This window comes from Panthera leo, chromosome D3, assembly GCF_018350215.1.
Source record: "Panthera leo isolate Ple1 chromosome D3, P.leo_Ple1_pat1.1, whole genome shotgun sequence".
Lineage (NCBI taxonomy): Eukaryota > Metazoa > Chordata > Mammalia > Carnivora > Felidae > Panthera > Panthera leo.
In genome coordinates this window covers 54,085,439-54,111,019 of record NC_056690.1, presented here as the reverse complement: position 1 = coordinate 54,111,019, position 25,581 = coordinate 54,085,439, and the positions used below count along the sequence as shown (strand labels likewise).

General features: G+C 40.7%; 1 protein-coding gene across 2 annotated transcripts in view; it reads left to right on the top strand.

Annotated features, from left to right (window-relative positions):
- GAREM1 (GRB2 associated regulator of MAPK1 subtype 1) overlaps nt 1–25,581 on the top strand; it is a 198,930-nt gene that overhangs the window by 74,141 nt on the left and 99,208 nt on the right. For both annotated transcript variants that reach the window (XM_042910137.1, XM_042910136.1), the window contains exon 2: nt 1,729–1,869. In XM_042910137.1, the coding sequence (XP_042766071.1) occupies nt 1,729–1,869 (141 nt within the window). The remainder of the gene's footprint in view (nt 1–1,728; nt 1,870–25,581) is intronic.

Genomic DNA, 25,581 nt, shown 5'->3' with positions numbered 1-25,581 from the left:
GAAGGTCATTTCCTCACCTGTAAGGGGATAACACGACCTGAATTAGAGTGTTAATTCTAGGGAGAAAAAGCTTACAGTAAATGAGATTAATAGCCGATGTTTCCCAACCACTCCTAACATAATGTGATAGATTTGGTGCTACACATTTTCCACGTCTGTCACTGTGTATCTTCACAACCACTCTGAAGTCGGAGGGTTTCTACCCAAGACCACAGAGTGGTGAGGAGCAGAGCGTTGACTGGACCAGATCTGTTGGGCTTCAAGGCCTGTGCTTATAATGCCTGCCTGATGTCTGTGTGCCCTTCCCACCTGCCTGCCTCCTGGTGGGGAGCCTTAAGGGTGGCTCCTATGGAGCAGCAATTCCAGATCTTTCTTTCCTGCCCTACCATGCTTGAGGGGGACACAACGGGCTCATAAGTACCAGCAGTCTCCTCGAGAGCTGTCTTTATGAACCTGGTGCCCCAAAGTGAGAGGGGCAGGGGAATCTGGTTTGGAAAGTTCCCCCTGGTGAATTGGACCTTCTCGTTCCTACTAGGATACCTCTGTTTCCAGATCTGTTTCTTCTTCTCCCATCCCATTTGTATCTCCTGCAACAACAATAGAGTATTCTTGTATGAAGACTTTTTTTTAAAGACTGTGGCCTTACTGGATTGGGAACAAATTTGATGGCTTATGATTGTGGTAACCAAATTGATCATTACAGCCTCCTCTACTTTTTTTTTTATTATAGAAGCAGTGAAACTTTTAAGAATTTTTAAGTGAGCTATAAATTCCATTTCAAAACATACAATTATATCACTGACTCTTGATTATTACAATATAATAAGCATCAAAAATAAAAAAGGCTAATTATTTTCTGTATAAAGAAATTAGCCTTTTCAGGCATTATCTGAGCACTTAGAATTACTAAACCAGGATTCATGAGACGGATCATTTATTTCAGCGTCTTAAAAAATGTCTTTTAAGTTTCAGGGGATGGATTTTTCTTTTGAAATAACTTGTCATTGGTTCAAATGCTAAAAATGTACCTCAGAAGATATCGAAATGAAAAATAATTTCATTTGCATTCTATAAAGCTTCATTATTTTTAATTGATTGGGAAGTTTGGTAGGGGGCCAGAGAGAACTGGCAAAACACACAAAATTTAAAAGGAGATTCTGGCATCTAATTTCAACCAGTATTTCAACAGAGAGATAGGTTTATTATGTATTTTGGTGGTTGTATTTTAACGATTAAGAGCATAAGCTTTAGAATCAGTCTGACCTAGCCCCGAATCCTCACTTTTCTGCTTATTAAATCTGTGAGCTTAGACATATCACTTAACATTCTGAATCTTGATTTTTTTCCCACCTGTAGAGAGGGGACAATATCTACCTCATAATATTATTGTATCACATGAAATAATATGTGCAAAGCATCTAAATAGTGCCTAACACTTTGTTGGCACTTAATAACTTTTAGTATCCTTGCAAACAGTCATTGAGATAAAATGAGGTTTTGAAAATATCTTTGCAGATAAGAGGGAAACATTTTTATGGAATCCTGTGTACAATTGTCAGCTTGTTGTGGAATGCCTTCTTACTGCTAATTCAGAAGCAAACTTATGTCATATTAGGATGAACTGCCAAGTTCCGCAGTAGTGCAGTTTTAACCCATGAAATTTCACTGCAGAGTGTGGAGTAAGCAGATGCTAATTCTAAGTTTCTCCTATAAAATTATCTTTTCTAGGAGAATGCATAGAAGGGCTGCGGGAAAATGACTACCTTCTGATTCATTCGTGCCGTCAGTGGACCACTATCACTGCCCACAGCCTGGAGGAGGGGCACTACGTCATTGGGCCAAAGATAGAGATTCCGGTACATTATGCAGGTAAAACTTCTCTCGAGGGGCAAGAAAAGGCAGAAGAAGGGGACTTGCATATGCTAACTTTTTCCTCCACAGTGAGAAAATAGGACTTGTCTATAAACTAGAATATAATGACATAGAAAAAGAAGAATCAAACACTTTTTGTGGTGACTTTATCAGTGAAAGCTCAGTTTCATTTTGTCGTAAGTACTTCTAATCAACGCATGTAGTTACATGTGGATTCTTATCAGCTATTTATAAAATGAAAATTTTACAAATACAAAGAACGTCTCCATGGTCTTGGGATGGCAGTCAATATGTGTAGACAGCCTCTGAGCTCCAGTGTCTCTGAGTAACCCTGGGTACAACTTAAATGTTGCTTTTGTGACTGGCTTTACAAAAGCCTTTCAAAGGCTTGACAAGACTGCCTTTTTGTTTTTGAGTGAAACCTCTACAATGCCCAGAGAGTTGCCTATCAGGAAAAGGGACCTTGCTGTACTTCCATTGTCTAGAATGGCGGCAAATGGTAAGTGTTCAATATTTATTGAGTAAATGAATCGTTTGGCCCCTTCTTTTGTTCCTAGGAGTCTTCCAATTGCCCGTATGACCTCGGGATCACTCAGCTTCTCAGATACTCCTATTAAAAAAAAATTATAAGAAAGAATTTCTCTAGCCTGAAACTTTGTCCCCTAGAACTTTATTTCCTGGCCATAAGAGTAGCCTTCATGAAAAAAGGAGGAATAGGTAGCAGCAGAAAGTACTACAACTGTGAAATTTGGAGCCAGGCCAAAGGGACAAAGACAAGACCAATCCTGCATCCTGTCCACTCTCTCCTGCCAAGGGGTCCCACTACAGGTGGGATCCGTGCCGTTTCTAGGAAGCCCAAACTCCTGGTCTTTTGTGGAAAACTGAAAGGGAAGGTATAAGATTGTGCTTCATCACATATACAGTTTGATCTAACGTGCACGTTCTTCTCATAGTAGATTGAGTTTTAGTCTCTCCCCTGACCGCACTGTGCGTAGCCCATCAAAGCAGTCTTCCCCAAGGAATGCTTGCATTTGGTCCTTGACTCAAATCTCCTTAGAGACCCCAAACTGCCACCAGACTCCTTGGCTTGTTTCTCAAAGCCCTCAGGGGCTGGGTCTAATCTGCTTCTCCAAACTTACCTTTTCTACTCGGAAGAAGGAACCTTCCATCCAGCTAGATTGGTCCCCTCACTATTTCCTGGACATACCGGGTACTTTTCCATTTACACCATTCCCCAGCCAGAGTTAGGCTTCCTCAGCCTTGCTCTTATCAGAGCCTGTCCGTGCATCAGGAGGGTACGGGCATCCCTACTGTGCCTATATGGCCTCCACATTTCTTGTGTATCACATTCACCGAGCACATGCCCCCAGTCTTCATTCACAGATACACACATATCTTCATTTGCCAGTTGAGACTGTACATTCCTCAACAAGTGAGACCAATTCTTCTTTTTTAACTTTAAAAAAAAAATTTAATTCCAGCATAGTTAATATATAGCCTTATATTAGTTTCAGGTGTACAATATAATGATTCAACAATTCCATACATTGCTCAGTGCTCATCAAGATAAGTGTAGTCTTAATTCCCTTCACCCATTTTACCCATTCCCCCCACCCCCTTCCCCTCTGGTAACCATCTGTTTATTCTCTATAGTTAAGGCAGTGAAACCAATTCTTTTTTTTCTTTCTTAAGTCTATTTATTTATTTTGAGAGAAAGAGAGTGTGAGCAGGGGAGGGACAGAGAGGGAGAGAGAGGATCCCAAGCAGGCTCTGCACTGTCAGCACAGAGCCCAAAGTAGGGCTTAAACTCACAAACCGCCAGATCATGACCTGAGCGGAAATCAAGAGTCAGACGCTTTAAGTGACTAAGCCACCCAGGCACCCCAAGGCAGTGAAACCAGTTCTGAAACTCCTTTGTGAATCCTTTGGATCCATACATAAAAGATATAATTCTTTACGGCTATAGATGCTTGATCTAGGGATCTCATACTTACCTACGCAATGGAATGACCTGGAGAGCTTTAAAAATGACCAGTGCCCAGGTCCCATCTCCAGAGGTTCTGCTTCAGTTGGTTGCCAGTGTGGGTTGGGCATCAGAATTTTGAATTCTATGGTTAAATTATGCAGCCAAGGTTGGGACCCATTGCTCTGGGATGGGCATTCATAGTGTCAGAAGAAAAGATTTCCCCAAGTATTTGTAAATGTTTTATTGTTTTGAACATTGTTTTTAAATTAACAGCCGGGGCGCCTGGGTGGTTCAGTCGGTTGGGCGTCCGACTTGGGCTAGGGTCATCATCTCGCGGTCCTTGGGTTCGTGCCCCGCATCGGGCTCTGTGCTGACAGCTCAGAGCCTGGAGCCTGTTTCAGATTCTGTGTCTCCCTCTCTCTCTGACCTTCCCCCATTCATGCTCTGTCTCTCTCTGTCTCAAAAATGAATAAACGTTAAAAAAATTAATTAACAGCCATTCAGCTTCCACTGGGAAGAAAGATATGGTATGTTCAATAGCCCCCTCTTTATCTATAAGGAAGATGACAGTACACTTAACTGGGAATCCAGGCACCGGAGGGAAGGTAGGTGGGTGATGGATGAGATAGGTGATGGGGATTAATTAAGGAGTGCACTTGTCACGATGAGCACAGGGTATGTTGAATCACTCTGTTGTACACCTGAAACTAATATAATACTGTATGTTAACTGTACTGGAATTACAGTAAACCTAATTTAAATAACCTAATTTATAAAAAAAAAAAAAAAGAAAACGATACTTTTTTTAAATGAAAATTTGAGGTGCCATGGACTCTAAGATCATACCACTTTACACAAAAGGAAAAAAAAATACATTAAAGGAAAAAAAACCTTGAAATAGGACTGTCTTAGTTCAGGCTGCTATAACAGATAGTTGGGGTAGATTATGAACAGTTCAGTTCTCCCAATTCTGGAGGCAGGAAAGATCCAGTGTCTGGTGAGGGTCGTTTTGTCCTTTGTAGGTGGTAGTCTTCTCGCTGTGTCCTCTCTTGGTGGAGTGAGAATTCCACCATCTCTCTCCTGCCTCTTCTGATAAGGGCACTATTCCCATTCATGAGGATTACTTTGTGATTACTAGGACATTTGAAAGGAGGAGTGGTCTTTCTCTAAATCACCCCACCCCCACTTCCGCAGCTATTGATTTCTGTCTGATCTGGTTGTTACCATGAAGGTGAGAAAATGGTACATTTCTAATTTAACTCCACTGTTCCTCCTCCTCTTTCTTCTTCTTCTTCTTCGTCTTCTTCTTCTCCTCCTTCGTCTTCTTCTTCTTCTCCTTCTCCTTTGTCTTCTTCTCCTTCTCCTTCTCCTCCTTCTCCTTCTCCTTCTCCTTCTCCTTCTCCTTCTTCTTTGTCTCCTTCTTCTTCTTCTTCTTCTTCTTCTTCTTCTTCTTCTTCTTCTTCTTCTTTGTCTTCTTCATCTTCTTCTTCTTCTCCTTCTTCTTCTTTTTTTGAGAGAGAGAGAGGGACAGCATGAGCAGGAAACAGGGGCAGATGGAGAGAGGCAGAGAGAGAGAATCTTAAGCAGACTCCATACTCAGTGCAGAGCCCAACATAGGGCTTGATCCCACAACTCTGGGATCATGATCTGAGCCAAAATCAAGAGTTGGAACCCCCCTGTTACTTGCTCTACTTGTTAGTTGTCTTTCTGCCATTTGTTTACTTACTCCCCTATTATGGAATTATGGATTCTTACTTCATTCAGTGGGTTATAATACATTTCTTATTTATTTTGATGTTCATATTGTCCTAAAGTTAGCCATTTGGGGACAGCTAACCCATGTATCTCTGTGACATGTGCCCCCTTCGTCTTTTCAAGCATGTACTTATTTTCTGGCCTATATAGCAACCATTCATTTCAGTCAGTGTGCTCTTCATTTGAGGCCACTGCACTGTCCTGTTCTAGGCATTGCTCCTCACTTTGTGTAAATAGCGTCCTTTGGAGTTGTGTAGTGCACAGCCTGGGCAGCTGTATGCAGCTCTATTCACATATATTCTAGAATATAGTAAAACTCAGCATTTTAAGGAAATCACGATTCAGACTGCCTTTCCCATACCCTTCATCAGAAATTTTCATGAAATTCCTCATGTGAGAAGAAATAATTTAATAAAATTGAGAAAAGATAAATAGGACTTGAACTCCTCAGAACAGCACTATGGATGGTAAGGAGAGTTACCTTATTCTGAATTCTAAAATTATTAGATGTGCTCTGGGGGAAAAAAAATAAAGACCTCCCTCATTCTGGCAAAATAAGTTTTTCATTTTGGATAAGAAAGAGTTTTCTTGGTATAACAAATAATTGATTCCAACAGAGAGAATGTGTTCAGTCAGCATCACATATTTTGCTAACAGCGGAGAAACCACTCAAGAAAAATTGGCATAGTGTTTAGAAAAGCGATTGCTGCTTTCACACAAGTTTTATTCAGAAGGCATCACAAATAAATTGTATCTAAACTTTCTAAGTTCTCACTGCTCCCAAGAGGGCAAAGATTTCCTAAGGAACATGCAATGCAGAACTCAGAATTTTTCTGCATTCTCAGACCATGTAAGCTACTGCTTGGCACTTTATCAAAGCCTGCTCATTCACCCTGCATGTGCCACCCCCCCCCCCCGCTCCACCCCTTTCGCTGCCCTGTCTCTCCTGACATACTGAACTGAAAAACAAATCTATTCAAAAAAACTTTTTTAAACCTAGTGAACTGCATTATAGCCAAGATTTTCTAAAGGTGAGTGATTTCCATTTTACAATTCGCGTTTCTGTTCATCAGATTCCTTTGTCTCTATAGCTTGGAGTGGTCAGTCAAGCAGACACAAGTTGGTTACTGCTGAAGCTCATACATCAGGATTCCTTATTTATGCTGACCCCTTTAGGGCATTAAACCAAATTTAGTACTCACAATTTGACTTTTTTTTTTCCTTTAAAACTAATATAAACTTCAGGCTCCACAAAAACCTGGATATGCCATTGCCTCTGGAATTTAATTTATCTTCCTAAGGCTCCGAGTTTCCAATCTGTAGAAAGGAGATTTACTTAGAAAATGTCACGAAGATTCTTTATGATCTAATGTGTGTAAATGACTCAACGCTGTGCCTGGCACAGTAATGAGTACTAAATAAATGTTACTTCCTCATTATCACCTGTCTCATGAAAACCGACCCAGAATAGCTGTCTGCAAAGACAAAGCTTTGAGAAACCAAATGGGTCAGAATGTGACGTATCTGTGTGTCTCTGGTCTACCAATTTGAGAAGTAGTAGGATTCTGAGAGGGTTTGTGAAAATTTAAATCATTTAATGGAATGCTTGCCGTCATCATGGGTGAACAGATTGCTACTTGAACATAAGCATCAGAGATAAATGGCAGCCACGTTTGGCTTCTATTTTTAAATTCTCATCCTCCTGCAAATCCGGTGAATCTATAACAAGCAAAAATGATCTCATTACTTCCTTACTAGCTACAATATGCACAGAAATAAGTGACACTGAAGCATAAGGTTAGTGTAAGATTTGCTTAGGAAGTCTGCAGGGCTCTTACTCAGCAAGCACCTGGGTTGCTATCAGCAATGCCTGTTTTTAAAAATGTGGGTGTGCAGTCTGTCTCTCAGGCAAAATTATAGTAATGTGGTATCTACCTAACCTTGGAGTGTAATTACTGAACAAAAGGAAATGTCGAAACAAGCTAATTTTATTCTCCCGGGTTGCAAGTTTAATTAGCATGAATCATCCATTTACAAAAGTAAATGCTAGCATTGAACAACACTTTGTGTACTTTCTGTATTACATGAGATATAGCTCATGTGTTAAAATGGGAATAACCAAACTTTCTTTCAAAACGACCTGTGGACTAATAAGAGTATAACAAGAAACATTATCCACCCCCCCCCCAGTTTTTCTAGTAATAAATACTAGATTTATTTATACTTAAGGAGTAACCACTTTTCATATTTGAATCTTTAGGTCACAGTTTGAAATCACTAAAATTCATTTAGTGCTATTTTCTAGATACTTTGTTAACTCAACATTTTACTTTGATTTCTTCATGGAACTTTCACAACAAAGCCAGGAAGTGGGTTCTATTATCTGCATTTTTCACAAGTACAAATTGAAGTTCAAAGACGTTAAGTATCTTATCACACCTACTAAGTGTGATTTGAACCCAGGATATGTGACTCCAGAGCATGCTTCCTCACTATTATTGCCTGGAAAGTGCTAGAAGGCACTGTCCACACATAAGGCATTCTAACTATTGTACAGAAGAGAGATCTATTAGAATCAGCCAGTAAGGGGGTGCCTGGGTGGCTCAGTTAAGTGTCCAACTCTTGATCTCAGCTCAGGTCATGATCTCACGCTTCGTGAGACTGAGCCCCATGACAGGCTCTGCATTGCTTGGGATTCTGTCTTTCTCTCTGTCTCTGTCCTTCCCCCTGCAACCCCTTTGCATGTGCGCACACTCTCTCTCAAAATAAATAAATCAACTTAAAAAAGTGGAGAGAGAGAAAGAATCAGCCAGTAAGGTGAAGAATGCTTTCACTTTCCTCGCCTTTTACACACAGTTCACTAACTGTATTCTGACTCTAGGGGGAAATTAAGTAAATATGTATTTATCTTGACCTTTTCCAGATTTATAAGTCATCCGCAAACAGGTGACATTCTCATAAATTACCAGGAAGAAGCAAAGACAGAAGAGCTTCCCAGGGAGCCCCTTGGACTTGGAGAGGGTGGAGAGGGCGATGTGTGGGGAGCCTGCTGGGAACAGGCAAGTTGAGGCCTGGGGAAAGCATGTTTTAAATGTGGATAAGGAAATTGTCAGTCTCTAAAAGGTGGATCTCAGTGAGTAAGAGCAAGGCAATTAGATAACAAAGCGGGAGTAAAAATGAGTGGAAGGAAGAGCAAGCTTGGAGCGATTACTCTTGTCAAGATGGGTTACAAAGAAGCCAAGAGAGAGGACATAAAAGCAGAACGTTTCTAATACTCATTTTTAAGAATAATGGAGTCTGAAGAATCTTTCTAGGCTAGGGGGAATGAATCAGAAGAGAAAAGAGGGGGAGATTATTTAGGTAATATCATAGCCTAGTGTCTGGGAAATTGTCATTGCCATTTTTGTCTCTTGAAAGTTGTCTGTTCCCTCTTTCCCTCCCCTCCTTTACTTCAGGAACTCATCACTGTAGCTGTTATAACCTAGATTCATAGTCGGAAGTTTAGGAGGATGTATCTTCTACACTTCAGCATTTACCCTGACACTTTAATCCAAAGCAAGGATAAAGAAATCATGTAAACATCTACCTTTGGTAGAACTATGACTCAAGCATTTTTGCCATCCTTTGGTATAGCTCTCTCGTGTCTCTTCTGAACGCTTAAGAACAATAACCCCAAGGAAATTTGAATATGAGTGATCTTTGTGATGAGATGATATTAGGGAAATATTTTGATTTTGTTAGGGGTGATACTAGTTTTATAGTTATGAAGAAAATATCTTTGTTTCTTAGAGGCGCGTACTGAATTACTTAGGGGGGAATGTGATTATAGTTTATAAAATGCTTCGGCAAAAACAAACATAAAAATAGATGAATGTAAGACAAGCTCTTAAAGTTGTTAAATTTTGGTGAAGGATAGATGGGGTGTTCATTATCCTAATTTTCTGTTTGGAAATTTTTGTAATTAAGAAAAAAAAGTGGGGGGGGACCTTGACTTACCAGCCAGCAGCAAAGTTAATCGTAATATAAAACTCTTAAGTGGTGGTCTCACCAAACCACTCTGCCTCAATCCTTGAGTCTTATTTATAGTCTTAAGTAATTTCTGTTAGGAGTGAGAGTTCACCGTCCACTGGGTGGTTTTGTTCCAGTGCTGAGTGTTTGTGGAAACAACCCAGTGAAAGATGAACTCGGGAAGAAATGATTCCATCTTTATAGCATGGTAGCACCATCCAGTGACTGCCTTCCTAAGAGGAAAGGATTGCTCTCAGCATGGGCTAGCTTCCAGGGGGTACCCCAGTTCGTGGTAGTGATTTAAGGGAAGGGGCAAAAAGGATGTGTGTAAGATTTGGGAAGAAAGGAAAAATATTTTATTAGTTTCTTCTTAAGAGCCTTATGGGAGATAGGCAAAGGGGAAATGTATGAGCAACTTCATGGAGAGGTATTTGGTGTGGCTTCTCTTGATCTATAAATGCTAGTAAAATGACTTTAATAAAACCTTGAGAATCCCTCGATTGCTATTTTCACATTTCAGCCCGTTGACTCTCCTTATAAATCATACACTGACTCTACCAGCAGAAAATCTAGGATCAAAAAATTAAAAACTCAGGCGCAAAACCGGGATGGGCTTTGGGGTTTACAACTCTAGACTGCTGTTTTCTACATTTTTTCTACTTGTATGTTGGTGCTGAGTGGAAAGTTGGTACTTGAACGGGATACCTCCAGTTCAAGTATAACTTAACCTATGAGATAATGCGATTAACATCAGGTGGAAAGTTTGAACAAGTTGCCTCAAACCACACTGTTAATGGAGTGTTTATAGCACTGGGGATGGACTAGTCTCACTTCATAATTTGATTTCCATGTTGGATTTGTACCTCTAAATGAGTACAGATCTTTTTTTAAAAGGTGACCTTTTGAAAGGTTCCTTTTCAGCTTTTAGGAATTGTTTTGAGTTGTTTTTTTTTTCTTTACAGAAAACAGACTTAATAATATTAACGTTCCAAAACTGATTGCAGTGCTGGTAAAACTTCCGGAAGTCACTCCACTCTGTTGCTTAGAACTGGAATCACTTACCTTTTGGACTCCCTCTCCATGAGGCTGAGTGCTGGCCTTCTGGTAAACTGCTTCCCCATCTGTCCTCAGGCATCCTCGACACAGAAAAACAACGAACCGCGGGGTCCAGGCCGGCTTTTTTGACATTTAGGGCAAGAGGAGAGATGATTCAGACACATTCATGTGTGTTTTTAGTGAAGTCTGCATTAGCAGGGCCTCCAACTTGTTGGGACTGGTTTATAGAACATCATGGGGTTTGTCCCCAAGAGTGAGTCAAGCCAGTGAGTGAGCGTGAGACAAGCAAAATAAACACAGAGCTTTTATTTTCTAAGTGTTAGAAATCATTGTAGGTGGGGGTGCCTGGGGGGCTCAGTCGGTTAAGCGTCCCACTTTGGCTCAGGTCATGATCTCACAGCTCGTGAGTTTGAGCCTTGCCATCAGGCTCTGTGCTGATAGCTCAGAGCCTGGAGCCTGCTTTGGATTCTGTGTCTCCCTCTCTCTCTGCCCCTCCCCCCCTCAAAAATAAACGAAAAATTTAAAAAAAAGAAATCATTGTAGGTAAATGAAATGTTGTGGGTACATAAACACTTGAAATATTCCACGAGTTTAATGCCCAGTGGCAATTATTGTTTTCCTTACAGCTCTTCACACCTTTTCATCATCTTGGCTTTCTTACTTCAATAAGCTAGTCATCTTGGGTGGGAATTTTAGTCTTCATCCACCTCTTATCTCTGAAGTTAGTGTGTGTCCGGTCTTGTGGATGCTATCTCTTCAGTCCCTGTCAAAGCTGCTCTCACTTCCCAGCTATCCTCACTGGGTCTCACCTGCTCTGAAGACCCGAGAGTCCCCTCTCCTCTTCCAGTCAATCTTCGGTGCTATTGCCAGCTTCTTGTGCCTCCATCGTGGCTCTGTTGCTCGCTGGCTAGGACTTGGCAGAGGTGTCCCCACGTGGGTGCAGACTCTTGTGTAACACAGAGCCTTTCTGAGGCCTGGTGTCCATTGGACTAAGGACCCTACTACCCATAGACACCACACTGGGTACCAACTCCCCTGTGCTGTTCGTTGTTCCCCTGGCCCCACCTGCCTGGCCTTGCCCCCCTTTCTGTATCTAGTACTTGGGGGGCTCGCCCATCAGAGTCACCACCCAACTGTGAAAACCTGCCTCAAACACCACCTTCGTCAAGAAGCTTTCCCTAATTTTCCACACCAGGTATCTGGATAAGGGACTTCCTCTTCTTTCCACTTTGGAATCCCTGTAACAGTTCATGCCAAATAGTGTTTCCATCTTTAACAGTTTGTGCCCAAGAGTGTTTTCGTCTTGCCCTTACTCTCCTCTCTGCTGACGGCTTCTTGAGGACAGTCCTGGCTGTCATATCACAAGCTTGAAACTTCAAGGGCTGAACTAAATATTTTTGACCTAACTGAAATGGATTCGTCTTTAAAGGACAAACTTTTTTCATCAGGTTGACGGAAGATGCTGAAGAACTGGCCTAGTCTCATATTCCCTTGGAGCAGGCAGATAGAACGCTATGCCCCTACATGGTTAGAGGAAGACAGTAAGCATTTGCCCTACTAGAGGCACAAACAAATGGTGATGGGCTGTTGAATAAGGGGAGATCCATGCTGTCTGGGAGTGGCAGGTGAGGGCCTTCACGTGAACCTGGGAGAAAAGTGCATTCTGGACATACCAGCTTGAACAAAGGTTTGGATTGTGGGCAAGAGTGAAAGTGATTTCAGGACTTTGTGGGAAGAGAGAGAAGGAGTACTTGGGAAATAAGTTTAGAACAGGTGGCAAAGGGGTTTGAGTTCTGGAATATTGGGAGCCGTCACCTCTGTGCCTGGGGAGCACTCACAGAATCTGTTTCTAAAAGATTCCGAGAGGCTGCCTTCCCCCACACTCCACCACCTACCCCACTGATCCAGAAAGAAGGATGAGAAGGTGAGAGAAAACCAGATAAGGAAGTTGTTGAAATAGACCTGATGAAAGATAATGAAGCCCTGAAGTAGGCTGGGGGAAATGCTGATGAGCTAGAAGTTGATACCTTGTTGCAAGGAACAAGATAACAGGAGACACATAATTCTGAGATTTTGTTTGGGGGGGGGGGTCCCATTTCTAAGGAAACAGACCTTTTAAATTTTTTGACCTCCCAAGCATCGGCATTTGGTCGTGCACAATTTTTCTTAATGGGTTTAATTTATTTCTATTGTTCTCTTTTTTGCTAAAACACCCTTTTCCCTTAAAATAGGTGTTGGCAACAACAAAAAAATCTTTCATGTTCTTTGTAAAAATAAAGAGAGTAGGAAAGTAAAGATTTGGAACTTTCTAGCAGAAGATTCTCCTCATCTCAGGTGCTGAGCCTCCTCCTAATGGGGAAGAATCTCTTATCCTTTTAGTTCTGATGCCAGGTACAGCAGAGATAATCCCACAGCAAAGTATGTTTGGAGTCTTACTCCAAATTGTAGGTTGACTTGTTAAGATCAAAACTTCTATTATGGAATTGATCACAGTTCTTAATGACTCTGTTACTTCTTTAAGAAGACAAATGATTGTTTTCTTTCTTTACGGTAGACCAGTGGTTCTCAACCAAGTTGAGAGTTTGCACCTCTTCATCTCTGGGACAAACAATGTCTAGAGACATGTTTGGTTGTCGCACTGAGAGGAGGGAAGCTACTATCATCTGTAGGTAGACACTAAGGATGCTGCAGAACATTCTGTAATGCACAGGACAGCTGCCAAGACAAAGCTTTCAGCCCAAAATGTCAGTGGTGTCAAGATGGAGAAACCCAGAAATTATTAGTCTTACTATTATTTTTCTCCTGGTAATCAGTATCAAAAATTCTCACGGGGCGCCTGGGTGGCGCAGTCGGTTAAGCGTCCGACTTCAGCCAGGTCACGATCTCGCGGTCCGTGAGTTCGAGCCCCGCGTCAGGCTCTGGGCTGATGGCTCGGAGCCTGGAGCCTGTTTCCGATTCTGTGTCTCCCTCTCTCTCTGCCCCTCCCCCGTTCATGCTCTGTCTCTCTCTGTCCCAAAAATAAATAAAAAACGTTGAAAAAAAAAAAATTTAAAAAAAAAAAAAAAAAAAAAAAAAAAAATTCTCACTATTTGTACAGAGGTCGCCAGACAAACGTTGTCTAGAAAGCCAGTGTCAGAGTTAATTTCTAAAACATAACACAGCGTTGCCCGGAGTAAAATTTAAAAAACAAACATGTTACACGCTTTGTGAATAGACATTACTTTCTGCATACAGTGCATCAGACCAACAGGAACTGTGAGTGTCATGGCAGAAAAATTCAGGGGGCAGCAAAGGCGCAATCTCATTAGTTGCAAAGCTTTGTTTATCCTCCACACTACTCTGGCTCTTTCCTTCTTTTGTATTAAAAATGGGTATATCTGTAAATGCCTGGAGTAAACAGAAATAAAACAACATTGTAAAACCTGATGTTCCTGCTTTAGATTGCGGTATACATCCTCATAGCATATGGTTCTAAAATGATGTTGAAACTGGGGTACCTGCGTGGCTCAGTTGACTAAGTGTCCGACTCTTGATTTAGGCTCAGGTCATGATCTCACAGTTCGAGGGATCCAGCCCCGTGTTCGGCTCCTTGCTGACAGCACAGAGCCTGCTTGGGATTCTCTCCTTCTCTCTCTCTTTCTTTCTCTCTCTCTCTCTGCCCTTCCCCCACTTGTGTTCACTCATAGACGTGTGCTCTCTCTCTTTCTGTCTAAATAAATATATAAAACTTAAAAAAAGTAGAGTGAATAAATGCTGTTGAAATTAAGAATTTAATACGGTGTATCTGTGTGGGGTCAAGATCTGGGGGCCCCTCTCCCAAACTCTCTAAATGGAAATGTATCACCATTTTTCTTTTATTGCTATATCTTCTCCCTTCTCTACATTTTAACAGCAGCATCTTCTTATTACATCCCAGCAACACATTTAGTGTTCAGATCTAGAGGGGAGGCACTGAAGCAGTGCTGTTGGAGCAGGTCTGTGGAGATTTTTGGATATTGACTGAATAACTGAATACCTATTACCCACTGGGCAATGGGTGCAGAGAGAAGAGAGACCACTGGGAAGGAGGGAGCGTTGTGGCTCTTAAGACCCACAACAGTGAGCGCACAGGGACCCCCACGGTGTGGTTGCTGGGCCAGGGCATCACACATTTAATCATAGAAGCTGTCCCTTTCTAGATGAGGAAACCAAGGCTTTGGGATCTCAGCCAGGGTCCTACATTCAGTAGGTGAAGTTGAGATTCAAACCCAAAGCCATCAGCCTGTGAAGCCTGAGTACTCAACCTGCCTCCTGCCACAGTGGGTAGATCACAAAGTTCTTCTGAATCTTCTGGATTTGGATTGTGTCTTGTCAGCAGTGAGCTCACTCCCGTGATATTATATTTGTGTTTTAGAGATAACTCTTTGGCAGCAAGTGGGGGGTGGCCCATTGTGACTCGCAAATTGCATAAGGAAGGTGGAAATAGCAAATAATACGTTCCATTGTTCTTTGGGACTGCTTCTAAGTCTCTTGGGCAGGCCGGGTGAATCATGAAGAGGATATAATCTCAGGTATGAGAAAGCATTTTGATTGAGGCTGTAATTGTCCTTTTTGTGTTTTTCTCTTTCCTTTACCTTTAACAAAGCTTCTTGTCAGTCAGCAGACCTACACACTGTTCTTCCCCTCATCTAGTCTCTTCCTTCCGCTTGTCTAGCGGAAAAGCTCACGGATTCGAGGACTTTTTGTTCCTCTCTCCCATTGGAGCACCACGCAGAACCGTTTTCTGTGTGTTCCCAGGGTGTAAACTCCTGGGGAAAGAGCAGTCCTTTCGTGTGAGCAAAACTCCACGTCTGGATGAATAGGGCAGACAACTATAGAAACTTAAAGAATAAAGACATTTAAACTGAACTACAGACTTCCTGGCCTATATAACTTCACTTCACCTCTGTCCTGCTCTCTTCCTGAGTTCACATCTATTCATATGTTGTTATTTAGTGACAGAGTAGTCTTTTTTTGTCAAGTGATAGAGGGAAAGCCAGATGATGCATTTTACCTGTTGCTGGAACTATTAAGAAATTATGTTCTCTTTGGGGCGCCTGGGTGGCTCAGTCAGTTGAGCGTCCAACTTCAGCTCAGGTCATGATCTCACAATTCATGAGTTCAAGCCCCATGTTGGGCTCTGTGCTTGACAGTTCAGAGCCTGGAGCCTGCTTCAGATTCCGTGTCTGCCTCTCTCTCAGCTCCTCGCCCACTCACACTGTCTCTCTCTCTCTCTCTCTCTCTCTCTCTCTCTCTCTCTCTCTCAAAGATCAATGAATATTAAAGAATTTTTTTTTTTAAAGAACAGAAATGATCTTCTCTTTGATACTGTGTTCCTGGTGAGTTTTGTCATTCCCAATGAGCGTGTTGCTGTTTGGAGAAACAGTACCCACTTGCTGCTGGTCTCCAGTCACCCCTGGACCACTGTCTTCACGCTTGACCAGCCAGACAGTGCCACACTGTGATTCACTAGTCACACTAGACCTTGCATGACTCGGGCTGCAAGGTGTTGAGGTGGATCACCTGTGGATCAGCAGCTCTGTGATTCCTGGCAGACTCAAGTTTATCGCTTCTTTCCTTGCGGCAAAAACAGCAGTATGGAAGCAGGAATGAGATGAGGGTTCCCACTTTCACATTTACTTTTGTGGCTGTCTTGGTCTTTTGGGGCTGCTATAACAAAATACGACACATTGTGTGGCTTATAGACAATAGAAATTTATTTCTCACAGTTCTGGAGGCTGAGAAGGCTAAGATCTTTGTGCCAGGTTGTGGCAAAGGCCCTCTTCTGAGCTGCAGATGGCTGGGCACACCGTGTCTGCACATGGTGGAAGGGGCTGGGGAGCTCCTTGGGGTCTCTTTTAAGAGCACTTCATGGCCTAAGCACCTCCCAAAGGCCCTACTTTCTAGTACCAACACATTGGGCTTTAGGATTTCAAGGTATGAAAGGTAGTTCATAGCCGTGGCCTGACCAACTTGTAACTTTCCCCCCAACTAGAGTAGTTCTGTACATACCAAAATAACAATGAAAAAAGGTGGTTCATTGACCTGGTTCAACTGCTTAGAGGCTATGCGATCTTTTATATAGGTTACCTAAACTTTCTGTGCCTCAATTTCATCATTTATAAAATAGGGATACTAATACCTATTTCATTTACTTCCTGTGAGGCCCAATTGAGCATATATATATATGTAGCTAACAAGTTTAGAAGAGCACTGGCATATCCCGAGTGTCTCTCTGTGATTAGTTTCTGCTGCTGTTGCCGTTACTGTGTAGTTTATATTGTTAGACACAAAGGAAACAAGATTCCAAACGTTGGAAAGGAAGAGGAAGATATCTTACGATTGTCTTCCTAGGAAATCCCAGTAAATCAACTGAACCAAAGATTATCATTAATAGCAGAATTTAGTGGTCAAGTATAAGATTAAGTTATAAAAATCCATAACATTTCTAATAGTCGAGAAATAACCAAATGGAAAATGGATTTTTTTGCAAAGTTGTACAGAACAGCATCCAGAACACATTATTGTTTCCATTGTAAGAGATCTTTGATCTAAATGAAGATTTAAGGTTAAGCCTTGAAATGTCAACACATCCATTATTCAGTAAGACAAGTGATTCTTTGTTGGCATGTGAAAACATGTTAAATGTTATGTATAGATTTGTTTTAATATTTAAAATATCCTTCCTACCTTTACCTGAAGGATCTTATTTACAGATTTCTTCCAAATAACCTATTTTTAGATACCCTGATTAGTTTGTGACATACTTCTAATTCAGCCATTTGTCTGAACGTGGTGAGGTATGATGAGACCACTTCTTTAGATTATTGGCCAGATTTTTTTTTATTTTTTTTAATGTTTATTTATTTTTGAGACAATGCAAGAGACAGAGTGCAAGCAGCGGAGGGGCAGACAGAGGGAGACACAGAATCCGAAGCGGGCTCCAGGCTCTGAGCTGTCAGCACAGAGCCTAACACGAGGCTCGAACTCACGAACTGTGAGATCATGACCTGAGCTGAAGTCGGACGCTTAACCGACTGAGCCACTCAGGCGCCCCATTGGCCAGATTTTTTTTTAATTCCATTAAGTATAGGTAGAAATTAAGGTTCCTGACAATCCACATGTGGCTACACAGTAGTGATTATGGCCTTACTCTGGGATGGCCATATGAAGTCAGTACTGAATCTTAACAAAATCTATTTGATCATTTTCCCAAAAAGTACATGTAAATTGGATTGAAAGCCAGACATGTGCCACAAATCTATTCACTGTTAGAATCAATTCTAAATCACTGGATCTAACTATTGCCTTTAATGAAATGATTTCCAGTTTGACCACCTATAAGGATAGGCAGGATATTTAGCATGATTATGCTGTGCCTACAGGAAACCTAATTGAAGGAAAATATTACTCCATTTGGCAGCTTTTGAATGGATTGAGTTTCCCAAGTGATTCTTGACTCAGTTTAACTGGTCTGAATGAGTAAGATAGGGAGGCTCCCCAAACTCAGACAGATCTGTGAAAAAACCCATATAGTTTAGGATTTGCATTTCCACCATTGTTTAGAATTGCTCTTTCCAGGCACCTGGGTGGCTGAGTCAGTTGAGGGTCCAACTCTTGGTTTTGGCTCAGGTCAAGATCTCATGGTTCATGAGTTCAAGCCCTGCATCTGGCTTTGTACTGACAGTGTGGAGCCTGCTTAGGATTCTCTCCCACTCACTCGCTATAAATACATACATACATAAATGAATGAATGAATGAATGAATGAATGAATGAAAATAGAATTGCTCTTTCAAGTGTGCAGACTCTTGGGTGACTGTGTGAGGTGCAGTGGGTTTTAAAGTTGGAGTCAGAAGCCATATCTTCTAGTGCTTACCTCTGTAATTTATATTAATGATCTGTAACATCAAAAAAGTATCTTCATCCTTTCTCAGGTCCCAAATTTTAAAGAATGATAATAATATTTATGATATTAAACGTATTACACATAAAAGTTCTGCAAACTATAATGAACTATACTTTTGTAAAGCATTACTTTTTGTAGAACTAGATTTTCCTGGTTTTCCATATACTTGGCACCTTCTTTAGGAAAAGTGCGTGTCTTTTGTGCTTAGAATAAATGATACCTGATTTTGAAGCTCTTTTAAATGCCCTCACCTCAAATGCTGTTTTTGAGAGGAAAGCTGTTTCTTCTTGTAAGTCTCATAGCACTTTATTGAAACCGTGTCTGGTGCTCCAGGATATACAATGCCTTTTACCTGTACTGGCTACTTTATTATAAGCTCTTGAATATGGTAGTTCGTTTTTCTTTGCATTCTTCATAGTCCCGTGCAGTTTGCTAGGTACATAGTAGATGTTTAAATGGTTGAACAAATGAATATGTGAACAAGTATTAGATTGCTACATGTCTTATTTACCATTTAGAGTTGTTCTCAAAGGCAAATGTTTTACAAAAATTTTTATTTTTAGAATCATCCAAGTATTTTCTTTTCATCTTTCATCCTTTACTTTTCTGTCTTCCCTTACGATATATGATTTATTTGTATATATAAATATAAATATATATATATATATATATATATATATATTTCTCCAGAAGTACTGCTTAAAACTAGTGCTCAGTTTACTTTTGTTGGAGCGATATTGTTTTGCTTGAATATTAAGAAAGAGTCTAGCATAAGGGGAGTATTATTAGTTCTTTGTATTTGGAGGTAGAACGTTATCGTATGGGCATGTGCACACAAGGGAAATATCACTTGCAGGGTAGGTGCAGAGTTAAGTCATTGATCCAAGAACTCATAAACTTGTATTTAGAAAACCAACCTGCAAATTAAAGGAAGCACTCTAATTATCATACAGAGCAAGAAGTGGAGTGGTGTGTAATAAGTGAATACCCTGTATGAAATTGGCCAACTGTCTAGAAAAGATGAGCGTGTGACCTCCCTTTACCTTCAGCAGAGTGTCGTCTTTCTAAAATTGACGTGAATGTTTCCTATGCCTTTTTTTAAGTTTATTTATTTATTTTGAGAGCAAGAGAGAGTGAGCATGGGTGGAGGAGGGACAGAGAGAGAGAATCCCAATGCTGGCCTCAGGCCTTAGTGTCACAAACCGTGAGATCATGACCTGAGCCAAGATCAAGAGTCGCAGGCACCCCCTTATGTCTTTTAAGATCACGTTTGAAACATTTGATAGGAAATAAGTAGTGTGAGCACTGGGTTCATATTCTTCAGCGGGAGCTGAAGCATTTCACGTATAAGAACTCAAACCAATCTTGTCTCTGTTATTAATGAGAGCAGCTGAAATCACACACTTGGTTTAAGCAAATCAGTTTATTGGCAAAATGAAATCCATGAGCACATTCTCCATCAATCATGAACACTGTGTTTTCATAGTTTATTTAGGGTGAATCCCAGTGGTATCATTTTAAGGTTTATTTTTCTCGAAATTCTTGTCTGCAGTTTTATAAGGCCTTGAAGACTAATTTACAAAAATAATTATAAGAGGCTTCCCATAAATGGACACCATGGACAGTAAATCTGATCCACTTTAAAGCAGATGATGGAAAATTACCAGGTTCTTCTATCTCTGAGGGTTGAAAAACAGAACAACACACAGTGACCGACCTTAGCAATCTTATGGGGATATTTGTGGGCAGCAAGAACGTATTATATGGCACCTGTTCCATTTTGGTGTCACCTTCTGGATGCCTTAGTTTCAGGTGGCTTTACTTGTAAAGGATATACCCTGAAGACTTGAAAATTCATGTCGTCACTGTTTCTTGTCAGAGTCGTCTTTTCCTGCAGAAAATGTGCAGGAAGAGAAAAATATAGGTGTTTTTTTTTCCTTTTCTTCCTTTCTTTTTTTTAATAATCTGACCAAACCAGAAGATGATATCAAGTACTTGTTTCCTGAATAGAGAAAGCTCAGTTTATGTTTTACACCATTTTCCACGCGTGTCTGTGAGTGAAGGTAGGTGAGGGACATGGGCACCTGCGAGTTCTGCTGTTCCCTGAATTCTGTGATCTGCCAGCGAGAATAGGAAGTGATGTGCCCAGCAGGAAGTGCCTGTGATTCACTGTCCCCTTCGCTTCATGCCCCCTCCCGTAAGAACATGTTTTGGGCTTTGAGTTCCACCCAGTCTTGTCTACTGTATCCCAGGGTTCGATTGACTTTATACCTGTCTCTGTTCCAAGGTGGTAGAAAGAAATGCCCTCTCCGCACAAATGGAACCTAGTTTTTACCTAAGTAGATAAAATGCCCTTTTATTAAAACATGTCCAGAAAGAGTTGAGTTTTGACATTATAGGTAAGAAACAGTATTATCTTCCAAGTTGATAGAGCAATTTTGCATGTCTCCTCCAGCTAAGCTATTTGATGGTTTGGTTTTTCATTCTCTAATTAAAAGTAAAAATTCAGATATTTATCTACTGTTTAGGGAGATGTACCATTCATTAATGCTTTTAAATCTTTGTGCTGTATACAGACTAGAGAGAGTAAGTAATACAGAAAGCTTTATCAGACCTGTTCCTTCTGGTAACCGCTAGGAAAACTTCTACAGGAGGGAAATTGGCATGCGAGCAGTAAGTGTAGGAGTGAAAGGGAGAGGGGACAGAACTCTAACCAAAATGAAACTGCTAGGAGGCCGTGTCCTGTCCTAAAAACTGGCACAGCGCTCAGCTTTCTGCAGTAACAACCCACGTCCTGCTTTCTTCTCTGGATGTCCTTGGGGGCTACCTTTTTTTATGTTCTAATTCTGACTTCTTGTCCCATTTCCTGGTAGAGTGAACCCAAGCCAAATCCAGTGGCTCTTCAGCCAACTGGGCCAGTTTAACCAGTATTCCCAGCTTTGTTGACATTGCAACACCACAGCAGAGAGCTCTGTGTGTGATTCTTTTTTGTCATGGTGAGACAGAGGCAGGTGTGGAAGCTTCGCAGGGTGGAACTTGCCCCTCTCTGATGACTCACTGGGTGTCACTCTTTGGGTGTATATTATCAGTACCCCCTTGCTAGGAGGTTGTTTGCCCACAGAGGTAGAGCTCCTAGGGCTCTACTTCTAAGATTGTATCTTTAATCCCCTGGAAACATTCCAAGTGGGTAATGGCTCCCTATCTTCTAAAAATCAATAGGATTGGGTGTGTCCATTTCCTATGTTTCTCAGAAGTAAGGAACATTTGTTTTGTCAAAGGGTAGAGTGCGTCACATAGAGGACTTGTGTTTTGATTTAGCAAGGAGACTGTACTTCCTTTTGTGTATGTATTGGTGATTCTCATAACTTAAAAGGTGGTTTAAATATAAAGATATGATTTGTTTTATCAGTATCTAATAATCTTGTCAACAATAAATATTCTTTATATCTGCATTCTGTGCATATATGTGTGTGTCTATATGTATTTTTATATGTATTTTACATACACATATGCACACACCTGTAGACACACACAGAGGAATGTTTGAAAGGATGGTCACCAAGATGTCAATATTGGCCATCTCTCGTGGTTAAGATACCACCCGATTTTAAAAACCAACCAACCCAAACCCCTTCTTTAACTCTGTGTCTCTGTTTCATACTCCTCCACCAAGCATCTTTACCCTTCATCTCTCATTTACCTAATAACTCGTGCTCTGGCTTTTGTTCTTATCACTTTATTGAAGTGGCCTTTACAAAGATCCTTAGTGCATCCTACTTTCTACTTACCGGACATTTTCCAGTTCTTTGGTGGCTGGACGTTTCTACCACATTGAAGACTACTGTTTGTTTTGCTCCTTGGAATTCCGGACCTCCAGGCTGCCGGGACGTCACCACCCACTCCTGGCTCCTCTCCGAGCTCTCACTATCAGCCCCCCACACCTGGTATTTGGTGTCGCCCAAAGTGCCATCCTGGCCCACTCCTCTCCCTCCCTGACATTTGTCTTTAGGAGCATCTCCATCAACTCGCCCTTCAACCTGCTCTTCTTCCTGTATCCTGTTTGGTAGCACCACCACCCAAGCCAGAAATTTGGTAGTCTGCCCACAACTTCATCCCCCACATCCTGTGATTAAAAGTCCACTGATTCTATCTACTCTGCATATCAAATGTATCCTTAGGAAAAAAAAAAAAAAAATTCCTGCTGCCCTCATTCAAACCCTCTTCCTTTTTCATTTACAGTGGCCTTTGAACTGCCTCCAGTTTTATTCCCCCAAATTTGCTACCCACACAGTAGCCAGAAAGGTCCTTGGTATTTAAAACACATGAGGTGCCCCGTGATGTGGTGTAGTTAATCAGGAAGAAATTAAATAAGAAGTCCTTATTTGAAATGATACCTGACCCAACACCCAACCTCACAAAAAAATTTTGTTTTCAACTGAAAGTTTTATCAACAGCCATACACTTAACCATTCTGTCATTTTAAAAGAGATATATATATGTCTCTTTTAAGAGATATATATGTCTCTTTTAAGAGACATTTAAGAGATATTATATATATATATATATATATATATATATATAACCTGCAACAAATAACATTGTCAACAAAGTACCTCTCTTTATTAGTTCTGAAAGTGGAAGGAAAGAGTTCCAGATCTGTAAACTGGTAGGCTTTAAAAAAATTCTCTAGAAGGCCAATTTCTAACTGTCGTTTCTTTAAAGTATAAAAATACTTAAAAAGTATATATGTAAAGTATACATTCATATGCTTAACAAATGCATACTTTAACTAATTTGGTTCATTGTCCAAATTGATGATGTGAAAGCCATTCTGCATCTTGTAAAGAAGCATATGGCCCTGAAATGTGAATGTACTCTCGGAATTAGTTTTGACTTCCACTCATTCATTCTCAGGATGTCTGATAACTTAGAGCTATGCTGGAATATAATCATCCCTAAAGCTTATTTGTTGGAAAGGCAGTGTAATAAAAGTAACATTCAGATGCCTGTGCCGATCTGTCTTCACTGAGAGCAGTGGCATAGGTGTATACCATTCAGATCACATGCAGACTAATTGTCCACCTTCTGAAAGGACAGTTACTACATTTTATGTTGAATCCCCAAGTGGATTTTTCTTGGTTGGCTATATTTAAATGAAAGTGCTGAGCAATGCCTTTTGTTTGTGTAATTTCACTGTTCTTTATTATTGCCGGGGAACTGGGTTTCTCAGACTCTTGATCAAAATGCACAGCCTGTTTTTGAAAAGCCACATTCATATTGTGTGTGCATATGTGGGAGAGAGGGAAGGAAGGGGAAGGAGGAGGGGAAGAGGAGAGAAGTATGTGAAAGGAGGAGAAAAAAATGACCAGGAATGAGTTAGGAAGGTAATAACTAGGGCTGGGTTGGGAAGGGTCTTTATGGATCCACTTCCATTCATTAAAATGAATAATTTAATCACTTGGTACTTAGCATCAGGGTCTGTAGAGATTCTATGACCTTAATATATAAAAGACAGAGTTCCTGCAATCTAGAGGTTATCAGTAAGGCAGTGGGAACAATGACTCAGAATATAAAAGGAAAATGGTGTTTTTACTAACTAAGGAAATTCATTGAGACCTCTCTTTCAATTCTACTAAGTAGCTTTTTTTTTTTTTTTTTTTTTTTTGCCTGATAGTCCATGAAAATTACTTGACCACCCCTGACACATTGCTAACAGATATGAAGATCTATTGGTTAATAGAAGTGTGGTCAAATTTTGAAATAATAAATAGCTCAGTATTGATCATCGGTCCTCATTGGCTGCATACATTTCTTAAGCAGTTTTTTCCCGTGGAGGGCCAAGCAGTGGTGATATGAGGAGGATGATGGGAGGCAGTGAAAATACCCTGTGTGATACTATAGTGGTTCATACTTGTCAGCATATGTTTGTCCAGACTCATGGAATGTACGACACTAAGAGTGAACCTTAGTGCAAACTGTGGACTTGGGGTGATTATGATGTGTCATTGCAGGTTAACAAATGTCCCACTCTGGTGGGGGATGTTGGTAACGTGGGAGGCTATGTTCGTGTGGGGGCAGAGGGTATATGGGAACTGTCTGTACTTCTCAATTTTGCTATGAACTTAAAACTGTTCTAAAAAAAATAAAATCTTAAAAAACGTAAAAAGTAAGTGGCTGTGATTTGTGTGGAGTGGGAGATTAGTGTAGAAGGAAACACCTCAAACATATCAAGTCTCTGTGTGCCAGAAATGCCCTTCTCGCTATGCATCCTTGAGCCCAAATTAATGTCACTTCCCATGCAGAACGTTGTCTGGCTCCCCTAAGCAGTTGGTTATCCCTCTGGTAAGTGAATTCCTTCTGCTTACTGCCACCTAGCCTTTTACTTCATATGGTTATTACATTTCATTTGTGTCCTCCTGGCTTGCTCAGCGTTGGGACTGGACCCTGAACATCATCCTTGTATCCCCCACACCTAGGAAGAGTGCCCAGCTTGGAGATGCTTGATAACAAAACAAAACAAAATTTGGACTTTGGCCATGAGGACCTTACTCATAGATTGGTCTTCCTGTTTTGTCTTGTCAGGTAATTTCGAAACTAGATGAAGTGTAAGAAATTTCTCAAAGGAGTATGTTTTCTGTAAATCCTTGGAATTTGGGTTATTTCTAGATACTATAAAACTATCTTAGGAGAAGAAAAAGGCATAGTCTACATCTTAGATTCAAAGTTATAGTCTTAGTTTTAGACAACCAATTGATTGCCTCTGAATTTATAGTAAGAAAACACATGCTTTTACCCATATCAGCTGGTATTATATGCTTATCTACTAAGCAGGGTTCCTTTACCAGTCAGAAATCAGTATCTGATGTTGCTGCTGCTGGTTAATGGTTAATGGTAGTCTTTTTTAAATACTGTTTGAAAACAGTAGTTGATCAGTTTCACTTAGATGGAGACTACTTCCTGGGGCTTTGCAGAAAATGAAGGGATTTACATAGATACATT